Source organism: Mus musculus, chromosome 9 (assembly GCF_000001635.26).
Source record: "Mus musculus strain C57BL/6J chromosome 9, GRCm38.p6 C57BL/6J".
NCBI lineage: Eukaryota > Metazoa > Chordata > Mammalia > Rodentia > Muridae > Mus > Mus musculus.
Genome location: NC_000075.6, coordinates 118,096,371 through 118,120,376, shown reverse-complemented (window position 1 = coordinate 118,120,376; position 24,006 = coordinate 118,096,371). Strand labels below are relative to the sequence as shown.

The 24,006-nt window shown below is 43.0% G+C and overlaps 1 protein-coding gene across 3 annotated transcripts in view; it reads left to right on the top strand.

Moving 5' to 3' along the window:
- The window catches only part of Cmc1 (COX assembly mitochondrial protein 1), an 86,214-nt gene that overhangs the window by 29,820 nt on the left and 32,388 nt on the right, over positions 1-24,006 (top strand). For all 3 annotated transcript variants that reach the window (XM_030244530.1, XM_011242996.3, NM_026442.3), the window contains one exon: positions 4,948-5,037. In XM_030244530.1, coding sequence (XP_030100390.1) covers positions 4,948-5,037 — 90 coding nt within the window. The remainder of the gene's footprint in view (positions 1-4,947; positions 5,038-24,006) is intronic.

Genomic DNA, 24,006 nt, shown 5'->3' with positions numbered 1-24,006 from the left:
TGAGTTGGAATTTTGATGGGGATTGCATTGAATCTGTAGATTGCTTTTGGCAAGATAGCCATTTTTACTATATTGATCCTGCCAATCCATGAGCATGGGAGATCTTTCCATCTTCTGAGATCTTCTTTAATTTCTTTCTTCAGAGACTTGAAGTTCTTATCATACAGATCTTTTACTTCCTTAGTTAGAGTCACACCAAGGTATTTTATATTATTTGTGACTATTGAGAAGAGTGTTGTTTCCCTAATTTCTTTCTCAGCCCGTTTATCCTTAGTGTAGAGAAAGGCCATTGACTTGTTTGAATTAATTTTATATCCCAACTACTTCACTGAAGCTGTTTATCAGGTTTAGGAGTTCTCTGGTGGAATTTTTAGGGTCACTTATATATACTATCATATCGTCTGCAAAAAGTGATATTTTGACTTCTTCCTTTCCAATTTGTATCCCCTTGATCTCCTTTTGTCGTCGAATTGCTCTGGCTAGGACTTCAGGTACAATGTTGAATAGGTAGGGAGAAAGTGGGCAGCCTTGTCTAGTCCCTGATTTTAGTTGGAATGCTTTCCAGCTTCTCACCATTTACTTTGACATTGGCTACTGGTTTGCTGTAGATTGCTTTTATCATGTTTAGGTATGGGCCTTGAATTCCTGATCTTTCAAAGACTTTTATCATGAATGGGTGTTGGATTTTGTCATATGCTTTCTCCACATTTAACGAGATGATCATGTGGCTTTTGTCTTTGAGTTTGTTTATATAGTGGATTACGTTGATGCATTTCTGTATATTAAACCATCCCTGCATACCTGGAATGAAACCTACTTGGTCAGGATGGATGATTGTTTTGATGTGGTCTTGGATTCGGTTAGCGAGAATTTTATTGAGGATTTTTGCATCGATATTTACAAGGGAAATTGGTCTGAAGTATTCTATCTTTGTTGGGTCTTTCTGTGGTTTAGGTATCAGAGTAATTGTGGCTTCATAGAATGAGTTGGGTAGAGTACCTTCTACTTCTATTTTGTGGAATAGTTTGTGTAGAACTGGAATTAGATCTTCTATGAAGGTCTGATAGAACTCTGCACTAAACCTATCTGGTCCTGGCCTTTTTTTGGTTGGGAGACTATTAATGACTGCTTCTATTTCTTTAGGGTATATGGGACTGTTTAGATCGTTAACTTGATCCTGATTTAACTTTGGTACCTGGTATCTGTCTAGATATTTGTCCATTTCTTCCAGGTTTTCCAGTTTTGTTGAGTACAGCCTTTTGTATAAGGATCTGATGGTGTTTTGGATTTCTTCAGGATCTGTTGTTATGTCTCTCTTTTCATTTCTGATTTTGTTAATTAGGATGCTGTCCCTGTGCCCTCTAGTGAGTCTGGCTAAGGGTTTATCTATCTTGTTGATTTTCTCAAAGAACCAGCTCCTCCTTTGGTTGATTCTTTGAATAGTTCTTCTTGTTTCCACTTGGTTGATTTCACCCCTGAGTTTGATTATTTCCTGCCCTCTACTCCTCTTGGGTGAATTTGCTTTCTTTTTTTCTAGAGCTTTTAGGTGTGTTGTCAAGCTGCTAGTGTGTGCTCTCTCTAGTTTCTTTTTGGAGGCACTCAGAGTCATGAGTTTTCCTCTTAGAAATGCTTTCAATGTGTCCCATAAGTTTGGGTATGCTGTGGCTTCATTTTCGTTAAACTGTTAAAAAGTCTTTAATTTCTTTCTTTATTCCTTCCTTGACCAAGGTATCATTGAGAAGAGTGTTGTTCAGTTTCCACGTGAATGTTGGCTTTCTATTACTTATGTTGTTATTGAAGATAACATGGTGATCTGATAGGATGCATGGGACAATTTCAATATTTTTGTATCTGTTGATGCCTGTTTTATGACCAAGTATATGGTCAATTTTGAAGAAGGTACCATGAGGTGCCGAGAAGAAGGTATAGCCTTTTGTTTTAGGATAAAATGTTCTGTAGATATCTGTTAAATCCATTTGTTTCATAACTTCTGTTAGTTTTACTGTGTCCCTGTTTAGTTTCTGTTTCCACGATATGTCCATTGATGAAGGTGGTGTGTTGAAGTCTCCCACTATTATTGTGTGAGGTGCAATGTGTGCTTTGAGCTTTACTAAAGTGTCTTTAATGAATGTGGCTGCCCTTGCATTTGGAGCATCGATATTCAGAATTGAGAGTTCCTCATGGAGGATTTTACCTTTGATGAGTATGAAGTGTCCCTCCTTGTCTTTTTTGATAACTTTGGGTTGGAAGTCAATTTTATTAGATATTAGAATGGCTACTCCAGCTTGTTTTTTTCAGACCATTTGCTTGGAAAATTGTTTTCCAGCCTTTCATTCTGACGTAGTGTCTGTCTTTTTCCCTGAGGTGGGTTTCCTGTAAGCAGCAAAATGTTGAGTCCTGTTTGTGTAGCCAGTCTGTTAGTCTATGTCTTTTTAGTGGGGAATTGAGTCCATTGATATTAAGAGGTATTAAGGAAAAGTAATTGTTGCTTCCTATTATTTTTGTTGTTAGAGTTGGCATTCTGTTCTTGTGGCTGTCTTCTTTTAGGTTTGCTGAAGGATTACTCTCTTGCTTGTGGTTTCTGTCCTTGTATTGTTTTTTTTTTTTTCCTGTTATTATCCTTTGAAGGGCTGGATTCGTGGAAAGATAATGTGTGAATTTGGTTTTGTCATGGAATACTTTGGTTTCTCCATCTATGGTAATTGGAAGTTTGCTGGGTATAGTAGCCTATGCTGGCATTTGTGTTCTCTTAGTGTCTGTATAACATCTGTCCAGGATCTTCAGACTTTCATAGTCTCTGGTGAAAAGTCTGGTGTAATTCTGATAGGCTTGCCTTTATTTGTTACTTGACCTTTTTTCCCTTACTGCTTTTAATATTCTATCTTTATTTAGTGTACTTGTTGTTCTGATTATTATGTGTCAGGAGGAATTTCTTTCCTGGTCCAGTCTATTTGGAGTTCTGTAGGCTTCTTGTATGTTCATGGGCATCTCTTTCTTTCGGTTTGGGAAGTTTTCTTCTATAATTTTGTTGAAGATATTTGCTGGCCCTTTAAGTTGAAAATCTTCATTCTCATCCACTCCTATTATCCATAGGTTTGGTCTTCTCATTGTGTTCTGGATTTCCTGGATGTTTTGAGTTAGGATCTTTTTGCATTTTGCATTTTCTTTGATTGTTGTGTCCATGTTCCCTACAGAATCTTCTGCACCTGACATTCTCTCTTCCATCTCTTGTATTCTGTTGCTGATGCTCACATCTATGGTTCCTGATTTCTTTCCTAGGGTTTCTATCTCCAGTGTTGCCTCACTTTGGGTTTTCTTTATTGTGTCTACTTCCCTTTTGAGGTCTAGTATAGTTTTGTTCATTTCCATCACCTGTTTGGATTTGCTTTCCTGTTTTTCTTTAAGGACTTCTACCTGTTTGATTGTGTTTTCCTGTTTTTCTTTTAAGGACTTGTAAGTCGAGCAGTGTTCTCCTGTATTTTTTTAATTGAGTTATTAAAGTCCTTCTTAATTTCCTCTACCATCATCATGAGATATGCTTTTAAATCCGGGCCAAGGTTTTCCGGTGTGTTGGGGTAGGACTGGGTGAGGTGGGAGTGCTGGGTTCTGATGATGGTGAGTGGTCTTGGTTTCTGTTAGTAAGATTCTTACTTTTGCCTTTAGCCATCTGGTAATCTCTGGAGTTAGTTGTTATAGTTGTCTCTGTTTAGAGCTTGTTCCTCCCTTGATTCTGTTAGCCTGTATCAGCAGACCTGGGAAACTAACTCTCTCCTGAGTTTCAGCGGTCTGAGCACTCTCTGCAGGCAAGCTCTCCTCTTGCAGGAAAGGTTCACAGATATCTGGCGTTCGGACCTGCCTCCTGGCAGAATATGAAGGCCTGAAACAGGGCCTATCCAGAAGCTGTTAGCTTCTGTAGTCCACACTCTCACCTGTGCAGACTAGTCTCAGAGGGATACAGGAACCAAGATGGCTTCTCCAGGTGCTCCAGCAACGCCCTCCTGGGTGGGGAGAACACCTGTCCTCTGGCATGGAAGGTGCCCGGATGTCTGGAACCCGAAATGGGGTCTGCCTCAGAAGCTGTCCTCTAGACATCTTGGGGGTGTCCTCCGACTCCTCGCCCAAGTGACCCAGTGCTGGCGCCGACCAGAAGGGGCTTGTGACCCTGGTCAGGCCGGGTTTTCTGCTTCCCTAATGCTGTCTCAGGTCCCATGTGATTGGAATGGAACAGAAGTTGTGTTCCACTCACCGTTGGTCCTAAGATCCCATGGATAGTCCTCTAGGGACCTTGGGGGGTGTCTGCGGACTCCATGCCCAAGGTGACCAGGTGCTCGCGCCGACTGGAAGGGACTTGTGACCCTGGTCAGGCTGGGTTTTCTGCTTCTCTAATGCTGTCTCTGGTCCAGCGCGATTGGAATGGAACAGAAGTAGTGTTCCACTCACTGGTGGTCCTAAGATAGCATGGAGAGTCCTCTAGGGACCTTGGAGGGGGGGGTTCCACTTTTGTTTTTCCTCAGCTAGTTATGTCTTTCTTAGGCCACTTGTCCTCAAGGTAGGGCATGCTTCTTCATATGTATCTTTTAATTTGTGTCTATTCATTTATCTCAGCATCTCAGTATCAGTAAAGATCAAAACATTTGCAAATTACATTAATAAAAAAATGAGAGGCTTTAAATTTGTTCCAGTCTGAGTAGATTACATTGTTGGTGAATTGTTGCAGTACAATTTGCAGAGTTTTAGAAGGATGTTGCTTGTGACCCTCCTTTCTCCTTTTATTTAAAAAAAAAATTAGAAAGATTTATAGTAATTAAAGTAACCACAATGTCATCCAGTGGTAAAAGAGCCATTTAAAGCATATTTGCTAAGACTTTTATTTTTAAATAAACTAGAATGTTAACGTTTTCCTATCTGGTTATTAACTTGAAACTCCCATGAAATCTCTTTTTCCAGAGCAGCATCTGAGACACGTCGAGAAAGATGTTCTGATCCCAAAGATAATAAGAGAAAAGGCCAGAGAAAGGTGCTCCGAACAAGTTGAAGGTAAGATTCATACATTCATACAGAGATCAAACTCATTTATGATAATATGATGTGAATTTAATCCCTAGCCTCAAAGTCAAGTCGAGTGAATTAATATGTATGAGTTGCTTCTCACACTTACACTGAGATTCTAGCATCGCAGCCTCAGACTTCCAGTCAGTCTTCTGTTCATTTACAATTTAAAAGCATCCCCCCAACCCAGGAACAAAACCCCTTCTTCCTGGAAGTGTAGTTTTATAGGGAAAAACTTGATGTGAGTGTTCAGGAGAAACTAGTTATTCTGTTAATTTTGAGAGAGGAAGAAGAAGCATCAAACTTAACATGGACCTGGGAGGAAGCTGCCAGCCTGCTGTAATGTGTGCACACACAGACTCACTGTCAGCATGTTGTAATGTGTGCACACACAGACTCACTGTCAGCCTGTTGTAATGTGTGCACACACAGACTCACTGTCAGCCTGTTGTAATGTGTGCACACACAGGCTCTCTGCCAGCCTGCTGTAATGTGTGCACACACAGGCTCACTGCCAGCCTGTTGTAATGTGTGCATACACAGACTCACTGCCAGCCTGTTGTAATGTGTGCACACATGCTCATAGCCAGCCTGTTGTAATGTATGCACACACAGACTCACTGTCAGCATGTTGTAATGTGTGCACACACAGATTCACTGTCAGCATGTTGTAATGTGTGCACCCACAGGCTAACAGCCAGCCTGTTGTAATGTGTGCACACATGCTCATAGCCAGCCTGTTGTAATGTATGCACACATGCTCACAGCCAGCCTGTTGTAATGTGTGCACCCACAGGCTCACAGCCAGCCTGTTGTAATGTGTGCTCACATGCTCACAGCCAGCCTGTTGTAGTGTGTGCACACACAGGCTCACTGTCAGTCTGCTGTAATGTGTGCACACACAGGCTCGCTGCCGGCCTGTTCACACAGGCTCAGTGCTGGCCTGTTGTAATGTATGCACACACAGGCTCACTGTCAGCCTGTTGTAATGTGTGCACACACAGGCTCACTGCCAGCCTGCTGTAATGTGTGTACACAGGCTCACTGTCAGCCTGCTGTAATGTGTGCACACACAGGCTCTCTGCCAGCCTGTTGTAATGTGTGCACACACAGGCTCACTGCCAGTCTGCTGTAATGTGTGCACACACAGGCTCACTGTCAGCCTGTTGTAGTGTGTGCACAAATAGGCTCACTGTCAGCCTGTTGTAATGTGTGCACACACAGGCTCTCTGCCAGCCTGCTGTAATGTGTGCACACACAGGCTCTCTGCCAGCCTGTTGTAATGTGTGCACACACAGGCTTATTGCCAGCCTGTTGTAATGTGTGCACACACAGACTCACTGCCAGCCTGTTGTAGTGTGTTCACACACAGGCTCACTGCCAGCCTGCTCTAATGTGTGCACACACAGGCTCACTGTCAGCCTGTTGTAATGTGTGCACACACAGGCTCACTGCCAGCCTGCTGTAATGTGTGTACACAGGCTCACTGTCAGCCTGCTGTAATGTGTGCACACACAGGCTCTCTGCCAGCCTGTTGTAATGTGTGCACACACAGGCTCATTGTCAGCCTGCTGTAATGTGTGCACACACAGGCTCACTGCCAGTCTGCTGTAATGTGTGCACACACAGGCTCACTGTCAGCCTGTTGTAGTGTGTGCACAAATAGGCTCACTGTCAGCCTGCTGTAATGTGTGCACACACAGGCTCACTGCCAGCTTGCTGTAATGTGTGCACACACAGGCTCTCTGCCAGCCTGCTGTAATGTGTGCACACACAGGCTCTCTGCCAGCCTGCTGTAATCTGCGCACACACAGGCTCACTGCCAGCCTGTTGTAATGTGTGCACACACAGGCTTATTGCCAGCCTGTTGTAATGTGTGCACACACAGACTCACTGTCAGCCTGTTGTAGTGTGTGCACACACAGACTCACTGTCAGCCTGTTGTAATGTGTGCACACACAGGCTCACTGTCAGCCTGTTGTAATGTGTGCACACACAGGCTCTCTGCCAGCCTGCTGTAATGTGTGCACACACAGGCTCACTGCCAGCCTGTTGTAATGTGTGCATACACAGACTCATGCCAGCCTGTTGTAATGTGTGCACACATGCTCATAGCCAGCCTGTTGTAATGTATGCACACACAGACTCACTGTCAGCATGTTGTAATGTGTGCACACACAGATTCACTGTCAGCATGTTGTAATGTGTGCACCCACAGGCTCACAGCCAGCCTGTTGTAATGTGTGCACACATGCTCATAGCCAGCCTGTTGTAATGTATGCACACATGCTCACAGCCAGCCTGTTGTAATGTGTGCACCCACAGGCTCACAGCCAGCCTGTTGTAATGTGTGCTCACATGCTCACAGCCAGCCTGTTGTAGTGTGTGCACACACAGGCTCACTGTCAGTCTGCTGTAATGTGTGCACACACAGGCTCGCTGCCGGCCTGTTCACACAGGCTCAGTGCTGGCCTGTTGTAATGTATGCACACACAGGCTCACTGTCAGCCTGTTGTAATGTGTGCACACACAGGCTCACTGCCAGCCTGCTGTAATGTGTGTACACAGGCTCACTGTCAGCCTGCTGTAATGTGTGCACACACAGGCTCTCTGCCAGCCTGTTGTAATGTGTGCACACACAGGCTCACTGCCAGTCTGCTGTAATGTGTGCACACACAGGCTCACTGTCAGCCTGTTGTAGTGTGTGCACAAATAGGCTCACTGTCAGCCTGTTGTAATGTGTGCACACACAGGCTCTCTGCCAGCCTGCTGTAATGTGTGCACACACAGGCTCTCTGCCAGCCTGTTGTAATGTGTGCACACACAGGCTTATTGCCAGCCTGTTGTAATGTGTGCACACACAGACTCACTGCCAGCCTGTTGTAGTGTGTTCACACACAGGCTCACTGCCAGCCTGCTCTAATGTGTGCACACACAGGCTCACTGTCAGCCTGTTGTAATGTGTGCACACACAGGCTCACTGCCAGCCTGCTGTAATGTGTGTACACAGGCTCACTGTCAGCCTGCTGTAATGTGTGCACACACAGGCTCTCTGCCAGCCTGTTGTAATGTGTGCACACACAGGCTCATTGTCAGCCTGCTGTAATGTGTGCACACACAGGCTCACTGCCAGTCTGCTGTAATGTGTGCACACACAGGCTCACTGTCAGCCTGTTGTAGTGTGTGCACAAATAGGCTCACTGTCAGCCTGCTGTAATGTGTGCACACACAGGCTCACTGCCAGCTTGCTGTAATGTGTGCACACACAGGCTCTCTGCCAGCCTGCTGTAATGTGTGCACACACAGGCTCTCTGCCAGCCTGCTGTAATCTGCGCACACACAGGCTCACTGCCAGCCTGTTGTAATGTGTGCACACACAGGCTTATTGCCAGCCTGTTGTAATGTGTGCACACACAGACTCACTGCCAGCCTGTTGTAGTGTGTTCACACACAGGCTCACTGCCAGCCTGCTCTAATGTGTGCACACACAGGCTCACTGTCAGCCTGTTGTAATGTGTGCACACACAGGCTCTCTGCCAGCCTGTTGTAATGTGTGCACACACAGGCTCACTGCCAGCCTGTTGTAATGTGTGCACACACAGGCTTATTGCCAGCCTGTTGTAATGTGTGCACACACAGGCTCACTGTCAGCATGTTGTAATGTGTGCGCACAGACTCACACAGTGACGGTTTCCTTCAGTGCCACATTACTGCATTATGAGGAGTATCTTGCTTGAACTCGAAGTGCATCAGAATTTGCTTTGTGTGTGCTCTGAAGTAGAAGTTACTTATGTAAATCCATGTAGGAGCACCCACACATGCATGTCTTTGAAAATGATTTTCACAATACTGTTCCTGTGTGTAGTAATTTTAGGAACATTGTTGATTGATATGTAACTAAAAGGTACATACAGTGATAGTGGTAACTAAAATGGGGCCGTCATAGGTCTGTAGTCAGTGGGCTGTCAGAAAAGTACCTTAGAAACGTCTTTAAGCATAATTTACCTCTGGAATGGTCATTTTAAAAAAGCAGTAAAGTGCTTTTTTTAAAGGTGGTGGCGCACACCTTTAATCCCAGCACTTGGGAGGCAGAGGCAGGCGGATTTCTGAGTTTGAGGCCAGCCTGGTCTACAGAGTGAGTTCCAGGACAGCCAGGGCTACACAAAGAAACCCTGTCTCGAAAAACAAAAAAAACAAAAAAACAACAACAAAAAAAAGCAGTAAAATTTTGCTAATGGAGCTGGGGAGATTGCTCAGTGGTTAAAGAGCACTGGTTGCTCTTGCAGAGACCCAGGGTGTCCCAGCACTCACATGGATGCTCACAGTAGTCTGGGACTCCAGTCTCAGGGCATCTGATACTCTTTTGAATTGTTGGGCAAGAGAAATATATGCCACACACAGATGTTCTTACAGACAAAACCCTCCTAACATACAAATAAAAATAAACCGAAGCTGCTTGCTCCCTCCCTCCCTCCCTCCTTCCCTCCCTCCCTCTCTCCCTTTCTCTCTCTCTCTCTCTCCCTTTCTCTCTCCCTCTCTCCCTTTCTCTCTCTCTCTCTCTCTCTCTCTCTCTCTCTCTCTCTCTCTCTCTCTCGTGCTGAGATTTTGTAGGCTATTTTTCCATCTCCCATCCCCTTCCCCCTTTCCCTTTGTCCAAGCACGGTAGTAATTTTTAGTGAGAGAATTTGAGTCACAGATCATTGCAGGTTTCTTTCTGGGGACTCAGACTGTGTCAACTAGAGTTTTATGACTGTCAAAAAGTGAATGTGCTAGGGACCTTTTCTCCTCCTCCTTCAGCCTTGGAATTGACTTGTGCAATCCAGTGGAGGTCGTAAGACAGGAATAGTCCCTGTGGTAGCCTTGTGCTGCTTGTATTGAGTGATTTGTATGACTCCTATATTTGAAATCCTCTATCAATTAGTAATTTAAAAGTCATCCTGTGATATTGCTCTTGCTTTCACTGGAGATTAGCTGTTTAATCAGGGCACCTTCCTTCAGCTCTCCCACCCCAGGTGTCAGGAGAAATTAGCCCATTGGCACCTGCAGGGTTCAGGGCACATCTGGCATTGGCAGGTGTCACACTAACAATCCCAAGAGGCAGCTTTCCACTTGCCTCATGGGACTTTTCAAACCACATCCTCATTCAGGCGATGCAGGGGAAATCTCGAAAGTGTAATAAAGTATTGGAGTAAAACTCGCCACTGCTGGGGAAATACAATTGTTACGAGAACCCCCAACCCAGACTGTGCACTTTTCTTTCTTTCTTTTCTGTTTTTTAGCCCACTGTCCTGTGACACCTTGAGTGCAGGAAATCTAGCTAAGTGCTCTCTGTTAATTTTCCTGGTATGATTCTGATGAAAATGCAAAATAACTGCATGACTTTGTGTTTCTGTGTTGAACTTTGTTTTAGAAGGTGAAACTGTTTCGGTTTCTGAGGAAAAGAGAAGACTATAAAGTACCTGTGCCTTACAAAGATTACATCATAGTGGTGGAAAATAATGCCGGTTCAAGTTTTGTCAAAAATTGAGCTAAGATTTGGTTATAGATTTTGTTAAGATTGGTTGTAAAACATTTCAGTGTTTTGACTAGTAGATAGCTCGATGGCAGTGCTGTTTGCCACTAAGCTTGAGGGCCTGAATTCATCTCCAGGTCCCACAAGTTGTCCTCTGACCTCTGGAAATCACTCCTTGACACATAAGCCTGCACACACCCCTACACACACAAAACATGCACATGTACAACAAATAGGCAAATAACTATAAAAACACTTTTAAAAAAGCATCTAAAGCCGGGCGTGGTGGCGCACGCCTTTGTCCCAGAACTTGGGAGGCAGAGGCAGGCGGATTTCTGAGTTCGAGGCCAGCCTGGTCTACAAAGTGAGTTCCAGGACAGCCAGGGCTATACAGAGTCTCGAAAAAAACAAAACAAAACTAAACAAAAAAAGCATCTTAGAATTTGAGATTCATTTAGATTATTTTAATAATTTTCTATTACTAGAAAGTATGCTGTGATTGATTTTTGAGTATTTAAATATTGACTTTGTAAAGGCTGTTCCCAAGAAAGTGTTTAGAAGGTAAAATTATTTTATGGACACATAATTTTCCTTAGTCTTCATCTGCTCCCAGGACAGTGCCTGCTAGTGTTAGTCCCGCCCTCAGGGCTCACAGGTTGGAGCCAGAGCATTGTCATTTATGTATGCTTATGGTCTGCTTATTAAATGATTATAGGAGTTCACTTAGGACCATTCCATATGCTAATTGTGTGGCTCCTGGATAAAGATAGAGGAATTTTAATAAGCCATCTGACTTTCTGCTAAATGCCTGAAACATTGCTGCGGAGGAGAGCTTTTCTGTTTTTTTTTTTTTTTTTTTTTTTTCACGTCTTTTCAGCCCAGCTGGTTGTAAGAATCAGGTCAGACTGCCAGCAGCTTGGGTTTATGAAGGAGCTAGAAGCTTTTCTAGGGACAGAGAGATGAATCACTCTCAGTGAGAGCCGTGTGCCTTGCTAGAGTCACCAGCAGCAGCCATTGACAGCTACACTTCCTATTAACAGGGAGCGTTTAACTAAGAGTTTGCCTGTTGGATCTTTGGACTTGATCTAATTTGCTAGCATTAATTAGTTTCCTTTGAGCACAGACACTTGGTACTCACAGCTATAGATTTGGAGGGCTAATTAGGGTACAAAATTGAACAGAATGGGGTAAGGCATTAACCTTCAACCATTACCAGCTGGGACACTGATAAAGACCACAGAGTCCAAATGGCTCTATTGATGTGAAGAGTACCCTAATGAATATCAGTTTCAGCAGGTTGCTGTGTTCTTACCAGCGCTCGCTTCACTATGCTTTCTAACCAGCTTCTGCAGAACCTTTGTTATCTATGCACTGTTGGGCTTCGCTGTCTCCTGATTTAGTCCAGGTCGCACAATTCATCTGAGGCTTAGAGCAATAAAACTGCCTTTAAGCAATAGCTAACAATGAAAATGTTTCACTATTGCATTTTCAAGTAATAAAATTTAATATACAGTTATGTGATTCTGATTCTGTGTACCCCTCTAAATGCTGAGATTAAAGGTGTGTGTCACCATGCCTGGCTGTATATTTGTACGCTGGACATGATGGTGCATGTCTGGAAATCCCAGTGCTTAGGAGATGGAGGCTAGTGTATCCAGAGTTTTACACTAACATATGGTATAGAGTGAAACCCTGTCTAAAATGTGTGTGCATGCATGTGCATTTTACACATGTATAAAGTAAGAAGCACAAAAGCGTGTGTGCGTGTCTGTGTGCGTGTGTGTGTGTGTGTGTGTGTGTGTGTGTGTGTTTTCTAGAAATGTACTACCTACCATCTTTACCTTGGAACTTTGATTTGATTATGTAAGAGGAGTTGATATAGAGGCTAAATAGAAACAGAGAATTCTGATCTTATTTGTGTAAGCGTTGACAAGTTTGTAACACTTTTATATCAAAAGAAACCTCAACTTTATAGCAGCCCTCCTCTGCCAGCAAGCTGGCCCCACCTCACAGCACCCAGGATGGGACTGATGGGAAACCCCAGGGGATGACTGTCTGGACACACCCCTCCCCCAAGCCCAATCAGAACTCCTTCTTGACACCTGATGAGGAGGCCTCATGGCTCCTTCAGTAATGGTTCTAGAATGGCTAGCTGTTTTCAGGAGACCATGATTAAGTTCCTTGTAATGTTTCCAGTGTATAGTTGACATTTGATAAAAATTTACCATGTTGCGTCGTGATGTTTGTTTTAAAAATAATAACACTTTTTCTTTTACTATCAAGATAAAAAAAAATCTTGTTTCAGGAATGGCCTATAATTCTCTTTAACTGAGCTTTGGGTCTTCTTTTACCATGTTTTAACCTGTGTTTGTGTGGACGTCATCTTGATCTTTTTTGGCCAGAAAGTGGAGATGCAGTCTAAAGGAACAAACATAATTCACCAAGCAGTATGGCTTGCTGTGTGCTTGGAACACGGTTAGAGCAGTACAGTACAGGATGCTACAGTACAGTACAGGATAGACAACAGTATGTATGTAGCAGAGAAGCTGATAGACGGCCTGCCTTCTCCTGTCACCCACGGCTGAAACACAAGCTTATTTCCGACTATAGCGGTGTGTGAGCAGACATAGGAGCATGTGAGAACCTCGTTAGGAAGTTTGCAGGGAGAATAGTCTGAGGAGCATTGAGTCACATGCGGTGAACACTGCACGTATGTGATTACCCATCTCTCTTAACTGCATTGCTTGAAGGTACCCGTACCTTTGCTTTCCTTTGTGGTTTAACCTATATGTTTACCATACTGCATTTGTCATACTGTCTGTGTTCTTACCACTTCGATCTGTTTGCCAGTCTTAACTGGCATGGAAGGGGAGCTGAAACACACCTTCAGACTGTCAGCATGTGCTAGGAGAGTCATAGATCACTGGTACAATGAGCGTCTTTTCTGTATCTGACGATGCTGGTTAAGAGTTACAGATAGATGTAGAGTTGTGTTGATGCTCGTGGCTCTGTCTACCAGGGAAGTTTACTAAAGACTCCATCCGCTGAATTTTTCCTGCGTGTTAGGTTTGTGGGCGGCTGCTGTGTAGCAGGTACCATGATTGTTTGCACAGGCCCCTTGAGCTTACTAAGCCACTCCATCAGTTGCAGAGTGGTGGGGACATGCGCCACATCCAGGTTCTCAGATGGGAGATGAGAGCAGCCTCGACTCTGAGCCCTCCTGGGACGGCTGCAGCGCCAGGTACGCTGTTACCTCTGTTCTGCCAATGGACGCAAGGAAAGTTAATTAGCAGCATTCTTGCCTTGCTTACGAGGCCTAATGTTATACAACTGATTAATTTATACAATAACTGAAAAGAGACAAGGGTGGTCATTGCTCATTGACCTAGTTGTTGCAATTGTAAGCTCAGGCCTCCACTGTCAGCCTTATGGCTTATTGTGATTGGTGTATGTAATTAGACATGGATACCCTTAAATATTGTGGTTTCAGAAGTAAATGACAGCGTTTAATACTTTTAATATTTAGATGAGTCTATTAACAAGGGACTCTTGTGTAAGCAGCTGTTTAATATTTTGTTTACTTGTTTATGTCTGTGTTATATGGTTGGTACATGTGTGTGTTTATGGGAAGGAGTAAGTAAGCATGCGTGTGTGTAGATTTGTACATATGGAAGAAAAGGGGGTGGCTTCTACTAAATGGGTAAGACTAGCTGGTCCCAAGTACCAGTGACCCAGTGCTAGCATGTGGCAGCATAGCTGGCTTTTTACTATGGATGCTGGGATCCTAACGCAGCTCTTGACACTTGTTCAGCAAGCTCTTCACTGCTGTGCTGCCTCCCAGCCGTGAATACAATATTCTAAACAAATGATGTGTGCGGCTAATCCTTGAGGATAAATGTCTGTGTGGAAAGCCTACATTTGAACTCAGCAGCAGAGAAATGCATGTCGTAAACTTGCCTGCGTTGCTACAGTGAATGAGCATCATTATAAAATATGATGCCGCTTTATGCCACTACTTCATTAACAAGTTTTTATTATCCTGGTACTCCTAAACACCAACTTTTAATTATTTTCTTGTAATAGACTTAAATCCTTTCATCTTCTGAGAAATTAATCCAAAATTAGTTATAGTCTTTAAACAGTGCTGCAGCCTTGTATTTAAAATCTGTTAAAGATCACGCTTTCCTTGTGCTACCTGATGGCCCCCGCCGGGATTGCGTTCTTCCCAGGGAGACACAGCCCACCACTTGGAAATTGGTATTATGTCTAAAATATAGTGTAATAAGAAATCTTGTCTATCTGTTCAAAATGATAAAGAGACTTTTGATTTCTCCAGAACTCTAAAATATATCAACCAGAATAAATAGAGCCACTTAAGAGTCATGTTTCTGTGCACACAGTAAATGCACAGTAAATACGCCTTATTGCTTGGTGGGGAGACAGTGGCCGTGGGGAGTTGTCACTGAGGGCTGACCCAGGACAGCACCGATGGTGACGTCTGCTCTGCTCGGTCACTGCATGAAGTGCTGGTTCACAGCACACACCTGCAGTGCTGATCATGTGACTCATGAGGCCAAAGGCTGTAGGTGCTTCATGAAAAGACTTTCTTAACCACAGTTTAATTAAATTTTTTAAAATTTAAGAATGTAAGAAGGATTTACTAAAATAACTAATAATGAACATTTATTATATACCAAGCTATGTGTATAATGTAAATGTCCATTTAAATGTGGCTGAAAGGGGTTTATTCCTTATTGTTCTGGAGTGCATAAGAGACACATAGTATGGCAAGAGATGATCATCAAGTAAATAATTACAATTATGATAAATGCTACAAGTAGTGATGTCATGAGAAAACATAAGTAGCTATTTCTAAATGCCGATAATGCTGACGATTGAAATTTTTCTTTTCTAAATTTTCTAGAAATGTTTTTACACTTATCAACTGTTTTATTGTAAAAAGGTAGTAAGGGCCAAATATATAATTTAATATTTTTTTAGAACTTAAAAAGTATAATGTTGCTTTTAATTCATAGAATTAAATTTGGAAATCGTGTGTGTGTGTGTGTGTGTGTGTGTGTGTGTGTGTACACGTGCTTAGGCATGCACATGTTGTCTTGAGACAGGATCTCTCATTGAACCTGAAGTTCATTGATTTAGATGAGCTGTCTGGCCAGTGAGCCCAGGACTCATGCTGTCTCCTCCTCCCCAGAGCGCACTTCTTTGTCAGGCTTTCTCACGGGTGCTGAGGATTAAACTCTGCTCCTCATAGGTATGTAGCACACACTTCACTGACTGAGGCATCTCTCAGTGCCCAAGACTAAGTTTAATAGAATTAAAAAAAAAAATTCTTGAATGTCTACCAGTTGTAGACATTTTCTTTAATGCCTACCATATATGGGAAATGCCATAAAAGTAAAATACCTAACTAAAAAAGCCTGATACCTAACTAGATCTATACCACATGAAATGTATTCGTAGTATTCTTAGATATTAGTTTAAGGGAAATAAAAGCCAGAGCAGTTCTGGCGTAAGCAGGGTCTGAATAAAATATTTCTAGTGATTTAGGTAAGTGTAGGGAAGCAGGATAAACACCATTTCAGACTGGCAGATTCTAGGCTGCAAGGCATTGCGGGCGGGCGGGCATGCTGTCTCTGGGGCCGCCAGGCCTGAGCTGCAGTGAGGCGTGGGAAAGGTTATGTGTGAGAGCTGACTCAGAGTACTGTTTAAAAAAAGCAGAAGGTGGAGTCTTAACAGAAATCAAAAGCATATGGATTCTCCCTTCTTTTATCCAATCTTCTTCTCTCTATTTAATTAAAAAAACAAAAAAACAAATAGAATTGGTTTTAAAAACAGTCTTGCTGTGTAGCCCAGGGAGGACTTGAACCACACTCCTTGTGACTCAGCTTCCCAAGTGCTCAGATTGCAGGCATGCACCTCCAAGCTTGGCTTTACTCGTTATGGAAAGATCAACCTTCAGCAGAATGCTGGACATTGATAACATGTTTTTAAATTTTGGCCCTGTGCATTCTTTTAAAGCTAGATTTTGTTGATTAGTAGTGGCAGGCAGTGGTGTTTGTTCTTTTCTCAGATGGAAAGTTTTGGGCTTATGCTCATGCATTAGCTACAAGATAGCACTGCCTGCGATGTGGTCTTTGATTTTCATAGCTATCCTAGGCGTGCATTGTTCTTTATCTTCTCTAAAGACTTGATTTGCCAAGATTTGTCAGATTTCTAAATGAAGCATTTTAAGTTTCTAAATTCTAAGAATTCTTGTAGGTTTAAGAATTGCTAAATGTGGTGGTTTGAATATGCTCGGCCCAGGAAGTGGCACTATTACTGGGTGTGGCCTTGTTGGAGGAAGTGTGCTACTGTGGGCATGGGCTTTAAGACCCTTGCCCTAGCTGTCTGGAAGTGAGTCTTCTGTCTGCCTTTGGAAAGAGTTGTAGAACTCAATTCCAACCACATCATGCCTGCCTGGATGCTGCCATGCATCCTCTGAACCTGTGAGCCAGCCCCAATTAAATGTTGTCCTTATGAGACTTGCCTTGGTCATGGTGTCTGTTCACAGCAGTAAAACCCTAACTAAGTCACTAAATAACATTAGCATATAGTCAATAGTTCATTATTCATGATATCACTTTGTGAGGTTTAAGTTACTAACATAGCTACAATTCAGTAATGTTAAACAGATAGGAACTACCCACTCATTAGTGACTCAGTAATCTTTTCAAGTACTGACTAGCAGTGCAGTGCAGTGCTGTACTCAAGTGTCCCTTTTAGTAATGTCCGCAAAATGTAGGAGTGGTGTTACAAGAAGGCAGCAGGCTTTGCATTTGGAAGGCACATTAACATTGGCACTTATACAGCACTCAGGGCACGATAGAGGGAAACTTACTGTCTCATAGGTTTCCATTCTAGCTAGAGTTGTGGGCATCCACAGGTGTCTTGGAACTTGTCCCCCATGGGGAAAGGGGAGGGTGGGATTACACTGTTATCTGAAGTTATTGACAGCTGATTTCTATGTATATAAAATTCCATATTGTCATGCTGCCCTTCCAATTAATGTTTAAGTCTGCATTTTAACAACCATGTATTGTCGATTTTGATTTATTGCTTGTATTATGTTAATTGGATTCCTAAAAACAAGAGAATCCCACGGGGTCCCTGCCCCAAGTTGGTTCTAATTGGTAAATAAAGTTGCCAGCTGCCTATGGCTGGGCAGGGAGACAGAGGTGGGATTTTAGATTTCCCCAGCAGGGGAACTGAGGGAAGAAGAAGGATTTAGTACTGCCATGCCTGGGAAGCAGAAGGACCAGGCTTGAGAGCTGCAGAAGGGAAAGCATACAACCAAGCAAGCGCTCAGGAAGACGGCCCCAGGGAACCCCACTGATTGGGTCTAGGGTAGCAGAGATGGAATATAGAGTTTAGTAAATAATAATTCAGGAGTAGTGGCGGGGAGGCATTAGCAGTGTGGAAGTTTGTGAGTGGCCCAGCCATTGAGCCACATTGTGTGTGTGTGTCTGTGTGTGGTAGCTTCGAGGAGAGAAGCCCGGACCCACCGGGCCTCTCCGGGACTGAGCCGGATGAGCCGGATGGTGAGTGTTGGTGACCTGAGACGAGCCACCCTGGCCAGGAGTCTTGTCGAAGCAGGAACTTTATAATGTGGCAGCAATTTGCTTTTATAGACAGGGCAAGGAGGTGGGGATAGAAGTATGGGGTGAGATGACTTGTGGAGTAGTGTGAGATGAGCCTGTGGGGTGATCTCAAGGGGCCTATAAGAAATTGATACATCAGCAGTAGCTAGGCAGAGGCAGTCATTCAGGTCAGGTCCATTGGCCCTGCTGAGTCATTCTCAAACAAATGACAGGTCTCAAAAATCAAACCAGGCTTGGGTTTGTCCTCAAGGCCCAAAATAAGGCCATATAGGGCCCAACATGTGTGTGTGTGTGTGTGTGTGTGCCTTTCATTGGAGAATCCAGAGCATTGGGAACATGGGTGTGCCCTGGGTCACCATGGGGAGATTAGAGTAGCCAACTACAGCAACAATGTATCAAATGAATGGTCATGTTTGATTGAACTTTTTCATCCCTTAGAGGCTTCACCATAACCAAGTTCAGTTTTAATGACAGTTGTGCCAAACAACAACAACAACAACCACCACCACCAAACTCTGAACCTCTGTTATTTGATGCCTTTCCACAATTCAACTATCTGTACTAGCAAAGGCTTAGGAAATCTGATGTGACTTGGTTAAAGTATTCCACATCTTCCTACAGGATTTCCAGGTCATCCCACACACTGGGTTAAGTTCCTTTTGACATTGTGAACCTCACCCTGTGTTTATTAAGAAGAGTTTCTCTGGTTCGGCTGTTTCATGTGATGTTGTCTAAGCTCCAAGGTCTTCAGCCATTCCTCCCTCCCTGGCTTCTGTCAGCTTGTTCTATGGTTCTATGATTTACCAGGCTTTATCTTTGGTGGTTGATTTCCTTTTCTTCTCTCCGTCTCTCTCCCCCACCGCCCCCCCCCCCCCCCCCCCACACACACACACAGGGTTTCTGTGTGTAACAGAGCCCTTGCTGTCCTGGACTTGCTTCGTAAACCAGGCTGGCCTCGAACTCCCAGAAGACGTCCATCTGTGTACTGTGTGCTAGGAATAAAGGCATCTGACATTATACCTGACCAGAGGTTGAATTCTAATTATTTTAGTTTCCTATGTTTGCAGACTACACCTGGATGCAAGATATAATTTATAAATCTAGTGAAAGCAATTATTGTGGCTTAGAGGAAGGGCAGTGAACCAGCCTTTTGTGTTCTTTTGCAAGATAATAGATGGTTCTATCCCTGGCAAAAAGGAGTTTTCCTGCAGGGAAAGAACAAAAGGTCATCATCCCCTCCCCTCCCCTCCCCTCCCCTCCCCTCCCCTCCCTCTGGAAACTGCTCATGGTTTGAGTGCTAAATTTGTTCTATTACATATATACAAGTTGGTGATTTAAGATTTTCTTTTGGGCCTTAATACATATAGCTTACAAGGCATTGTGGTGCAGATCTGTAATACCAGCACCTGAGAGACTGAGGCAGGAGAATCCTGAGTTCAAGGCCAGCCTATACTTGGAGGCCCTGTCTTTGAAAACTGGGTGAGGAATAGAGTTACCTAAATGTGTAAGGACCTGACTCCAATCCCCAGCACTGCAGAAGACAGCAATGCATGGAGACTCGCTTACCGTGTTCTCACAGCCTGTTCCTGGCTCATTCTGTTGTCTTGCTCTATTGATACACACATTTTAACCTTGTATATGCCCAGTTTTTGAGTATATCTAAGAGTATATCTTGTATATGCCCAGTTTTTAAGAGTATATCTTGTATATGCCCAGTTTTTAAGAGTATATCTAAGCCGGATGCACGCCTTTAATCCCAGCACTCGGGAGGCAGAGGCAGGCAGATTTCTGAGTTTGAGGCCAGCCTGGTCTACAGAGTGAGTTCCAGGACAGCCAGGGCTACAGAGAAACCCTGTCTGGAAAAACCAAAAAAAAAAAAAAAAAAGAGTATATCTAAATTAGGTAGATTCTAAAATAACCTTTGCTAACTTCATGTTGAAACACTACCACCCAGAAAGACCACCAACCTACACGACAAAGCGCTCTGTACTACACTTCCATGATGATAAAACAGCTTCCTCCGCCCATCAGTATTCAGAGTGCCAGCATTGCTCCCTCACTGGCGCATAGTCAGCAGACTTCTCGATTCTTTGAAGGAGACTTTGAAGGAAGAACTCTAGTCTGCATTATGTTTGGGTAGCTCAGGTAGGGTTAATTGCGATTGGAATTGGATTCCTCACCCTTTTCCCTATAAATTTTAACATGTTATTTAATGGATGTAAAGTTATGCAAAGCATTTATATTAAATAGACTTGTTAAGTCTATCTTTCTTATCTGGCACCCGATTCACACTGAGTGTTAATACTCAAATATCCCTTTGTGATGCGTTCTCAGGAATAGGCTTCTGTGCCAAGTTCCTCATTCGTCAGTTCTCCGTTAAAGAATGTGTTCCTTGTATATATCTTCACTAATGTATAGGGCATACCCATTTTTTCTTTCCATTTCCTTTTTGTTCTAAAGGACACGGTCCAGGATGTAAGGAAGTAGGTCATGGTATCTATAAACTGGTGAGAAACCAAGTATGTTATGAAGTAAAAAGTGGAGCTTCATTGCCCTCTAGGGGTTCAGCTTTAACATAGCCCGTGTTAAAAAAGAGGAGGAGAGAGATGTGCTGCACAGAGGAGCACTGTCATCTGTGGACTGTGACTGGTTAACACTGAAACCTAGTTTACAGTAATTATTACAAGTGAAATCACACCTAATGCTTAGTAATATTTTAATTAAATGTCAGCATTCCTAAGCAAACCAGAATTTTCAAGAATTATTTGATGACCAACCTATCATCTAGTGTATTTAATGTACTGTCCATATCCTGTAAGAGTCCGAGGAGTAAGGGTTGTAAGACTGGGGCCGGGGTGTCATCAGGAATGTGCCGGTTGGTTTCAGCTATTCTCACGGGCGTTTCTTCTCTCCCCTGTGGGCTCTGTCTACAGCTGCAGAGTTTGGAAAGGGAAGCAATTTGTTTTTCCATTATTGAAAGTATTAGCTAAACTTTGGCTGTGTGAGCAGCACATACTGAGTTTGTATGCAGATATGTTAATGTTTCGAATATTTAAGCACATGTCTATATTGGATGTGAAAATTCATGTGCTTATTAACATTTGGAAAAAATTTTTTGCGTTAATTTGTATGTATTTAGATTTCTAATCCCCGCAAGGAGCCTAGAAAGCTGTACAGTGGGTTTCTACTGTTACCAATTATGAGCTGTGATATCAAGTATCTTAATAAGTAGTATATAGTATTGCAATATAAAAATACATTTACTTTCTCTCCAACCCGTGGTAAAAATAGAGGCCGTCCTGCAGGATGGGCAGGGCTGGTGCCGTCTGCATCCCCTGCCCCTTTCCTTCTACCACCGTGAGTTGAACATAAGGCATTAAGAGCTTTCTTGGAAAATTGTAGATCTTTTCAAGGATCTAATTGAAAATAATTTTAAGTTTTATAATTAGTAGTAAAAAGAAATCTTGAACCACAGATGCCGTGTCCTGAATAAATCTTAGAATATTGAAACAAGGAATCTAAACATTTAATCATGACTAAGAGGAAAAATTAAACTTTAGCTGACTGCCGGGAAAAGTAGCTTTGTGTTAAAAGAGTTGCAATGAATATTCTTACATGCTAAATCTATAAGGCTATGTCTTTCTGATTACTAGAGTGTGTGTTCCAACTTTTAAAGGAATAGCCTACATTCAATCCCCAACAGAGGTTTTTGTTTTTTATCCCAGCTTTACAGTTTCCAAGTTTTAAGTGTGCATGCTCACATCCTTCTATGGATGTGATAAGATTCTGTCTAGAAGTCCTGACTGTGATTATAGGTTATAAGCTATAGCAAGCTATGGTCACACATAATATGGACTGCTTGAGTAAGGGCTTTCACAGAGAACATTGGCTTAGGAGTCTGTTTCAGACCATGCTGTTTTTAATCTCTCTATTTTCTTTTAAATTGTTGACAAGTGCCCTTTATTCACTGAAATATTTAAGCCACTTCTAATTTTTAGATTCTTTGAGGTGGCCTTACTTTTTTGGTTTTCAGTTTAAACAGATATAGTCTATAGCATAGTTAACTGTACATTTAAGTTTTTAAAATACAAAACTTGGAGTGCTCTACGCATCATTAAAGAATATTTTAATGTTTTTGTGTTTACTTAAGGAATAGTACTGGCCTCAATCATGAAAATATTATGAAACCCATTGGTAAGCGTGGTGAATATGTCTGTTTTAATTGTGTATTTTAATTTTGAACAGTACCGATTGACTGGCTAGCACTGACATTATTTTTTGAAACCATAAACGTATTGCCCGCCCCACCGTCAATGTAGTATTTTTGATCCATCTTGCTTATTTTCCATTATCACTGTTTTAAAAACCTCTCTGAGCTAACCACACTCCTAAGATTGTCAACTGAATTCTTGTCATAGTTTTATGGCACAAAATTGGAAATGAAACAGTTTTATCCTACAAAACAGTTGTAGAGTGCTTGCTATCGCTGACCTTGAGCAGAAGTGTGTCCCTAGGCTCTCATGGCGGTTGCTCTGCGAACTCCGAGCCTGGGTGGGAAGGATCTGTTTACTCCACGGTTGCTGGCAACATTCATTCCTCAGGTCTGGCCACTTAGGATTTATTCCATGTAGCGGTATATGCCACCAAAAGCTGTTGGCTGAGAGAGAACATTTTCAAAGAGACAGACACAGCCTTTCCTAGCATCCTCATGGAAGTGGCGACATAGTCCTGGGTTAGATGCCAGTAAGGAGAGTTCACACATCCTCTCTCCTCTCTGGGAGGCGCTTGCCTTGGTGGACACAGGCACAGGGCCCTGGGAGCTGCCCAGAGGCCGTTTGCCTTCGCAGCTGCCAGCCATACCCTGCTTTGTTTTCTTCCCTGCTTACAGAAGTTGTCTTGACTCATTTTTATAAAATGTCTCACTTGAATTTTACCCTTGGCTGCGCTTCCCTTTTGTGTTTCTGCTGCATTGTTAGCACTGCAAGGGACTGATTTTGGCGTTCAATCTCTTCTCTTATCTTTTTCATCTGTTCCTTGAAGGATAGTTTTCCCGAATTTATGCATCTAATAAATTCTTATCCAGTGTGACAGCCGAGATGCTCCTCTTCTCCTAAGGCATCTTTGCAGAGTGGTCCTGCTGCTTCTGAAGCAGCTAGCCTGATGCTCTTTAACATTTGCCACCTTTTCTGGTCTGTCCTCCCCTGTGGGCTGTTGTGAGGGCTCTGGTGTACTGAGTACTTTCTGGAAGCCTAGAGGGCATAGGGGCAGGAGACAGCACAGTGTTTCTCTTTAATAGCCTTTAGGAAAGACTTTTCTTTCCCCAGAAGGTTACGTTTGGCTTATCCTCTCTAGGAAGTGTGGAGCCCTGAAAAATGACACCCCCGGTGGTTTTGCTGAGCCTGCCTAGGTCTTCCGGAGGTGTGTAGGAAAGCTCTTGTATGCAGTGCGTTCCCTGTATTTGTTTCCTTCTGTTGAGTTTTGAGATTTCCTGGTACCTGCCCTGCCCTCAGTGCTTTGCTGAGAATGAGGAGGATATTAACGCATTTCTTAAAGGCACATATCCTAGGAAGTGGAATTGGGGCCGAGGTCTATTCTGTCTTCTCTGCCCAGAGTCTGCCTCTGATACTGCTCTTTGAGGTTTGTGACATGTGGCTCTCCACTTAGTATGTGGCAGCCCGCCAATATTTATTGTTGAAAAAGGTCTTTTTGTTTTTTATTTTTTGTTTTTTTTTTTTTTGTTTTTTTAATTAAACACTGAGGAAAACTTTATGCTTTTAGTATTTTGCA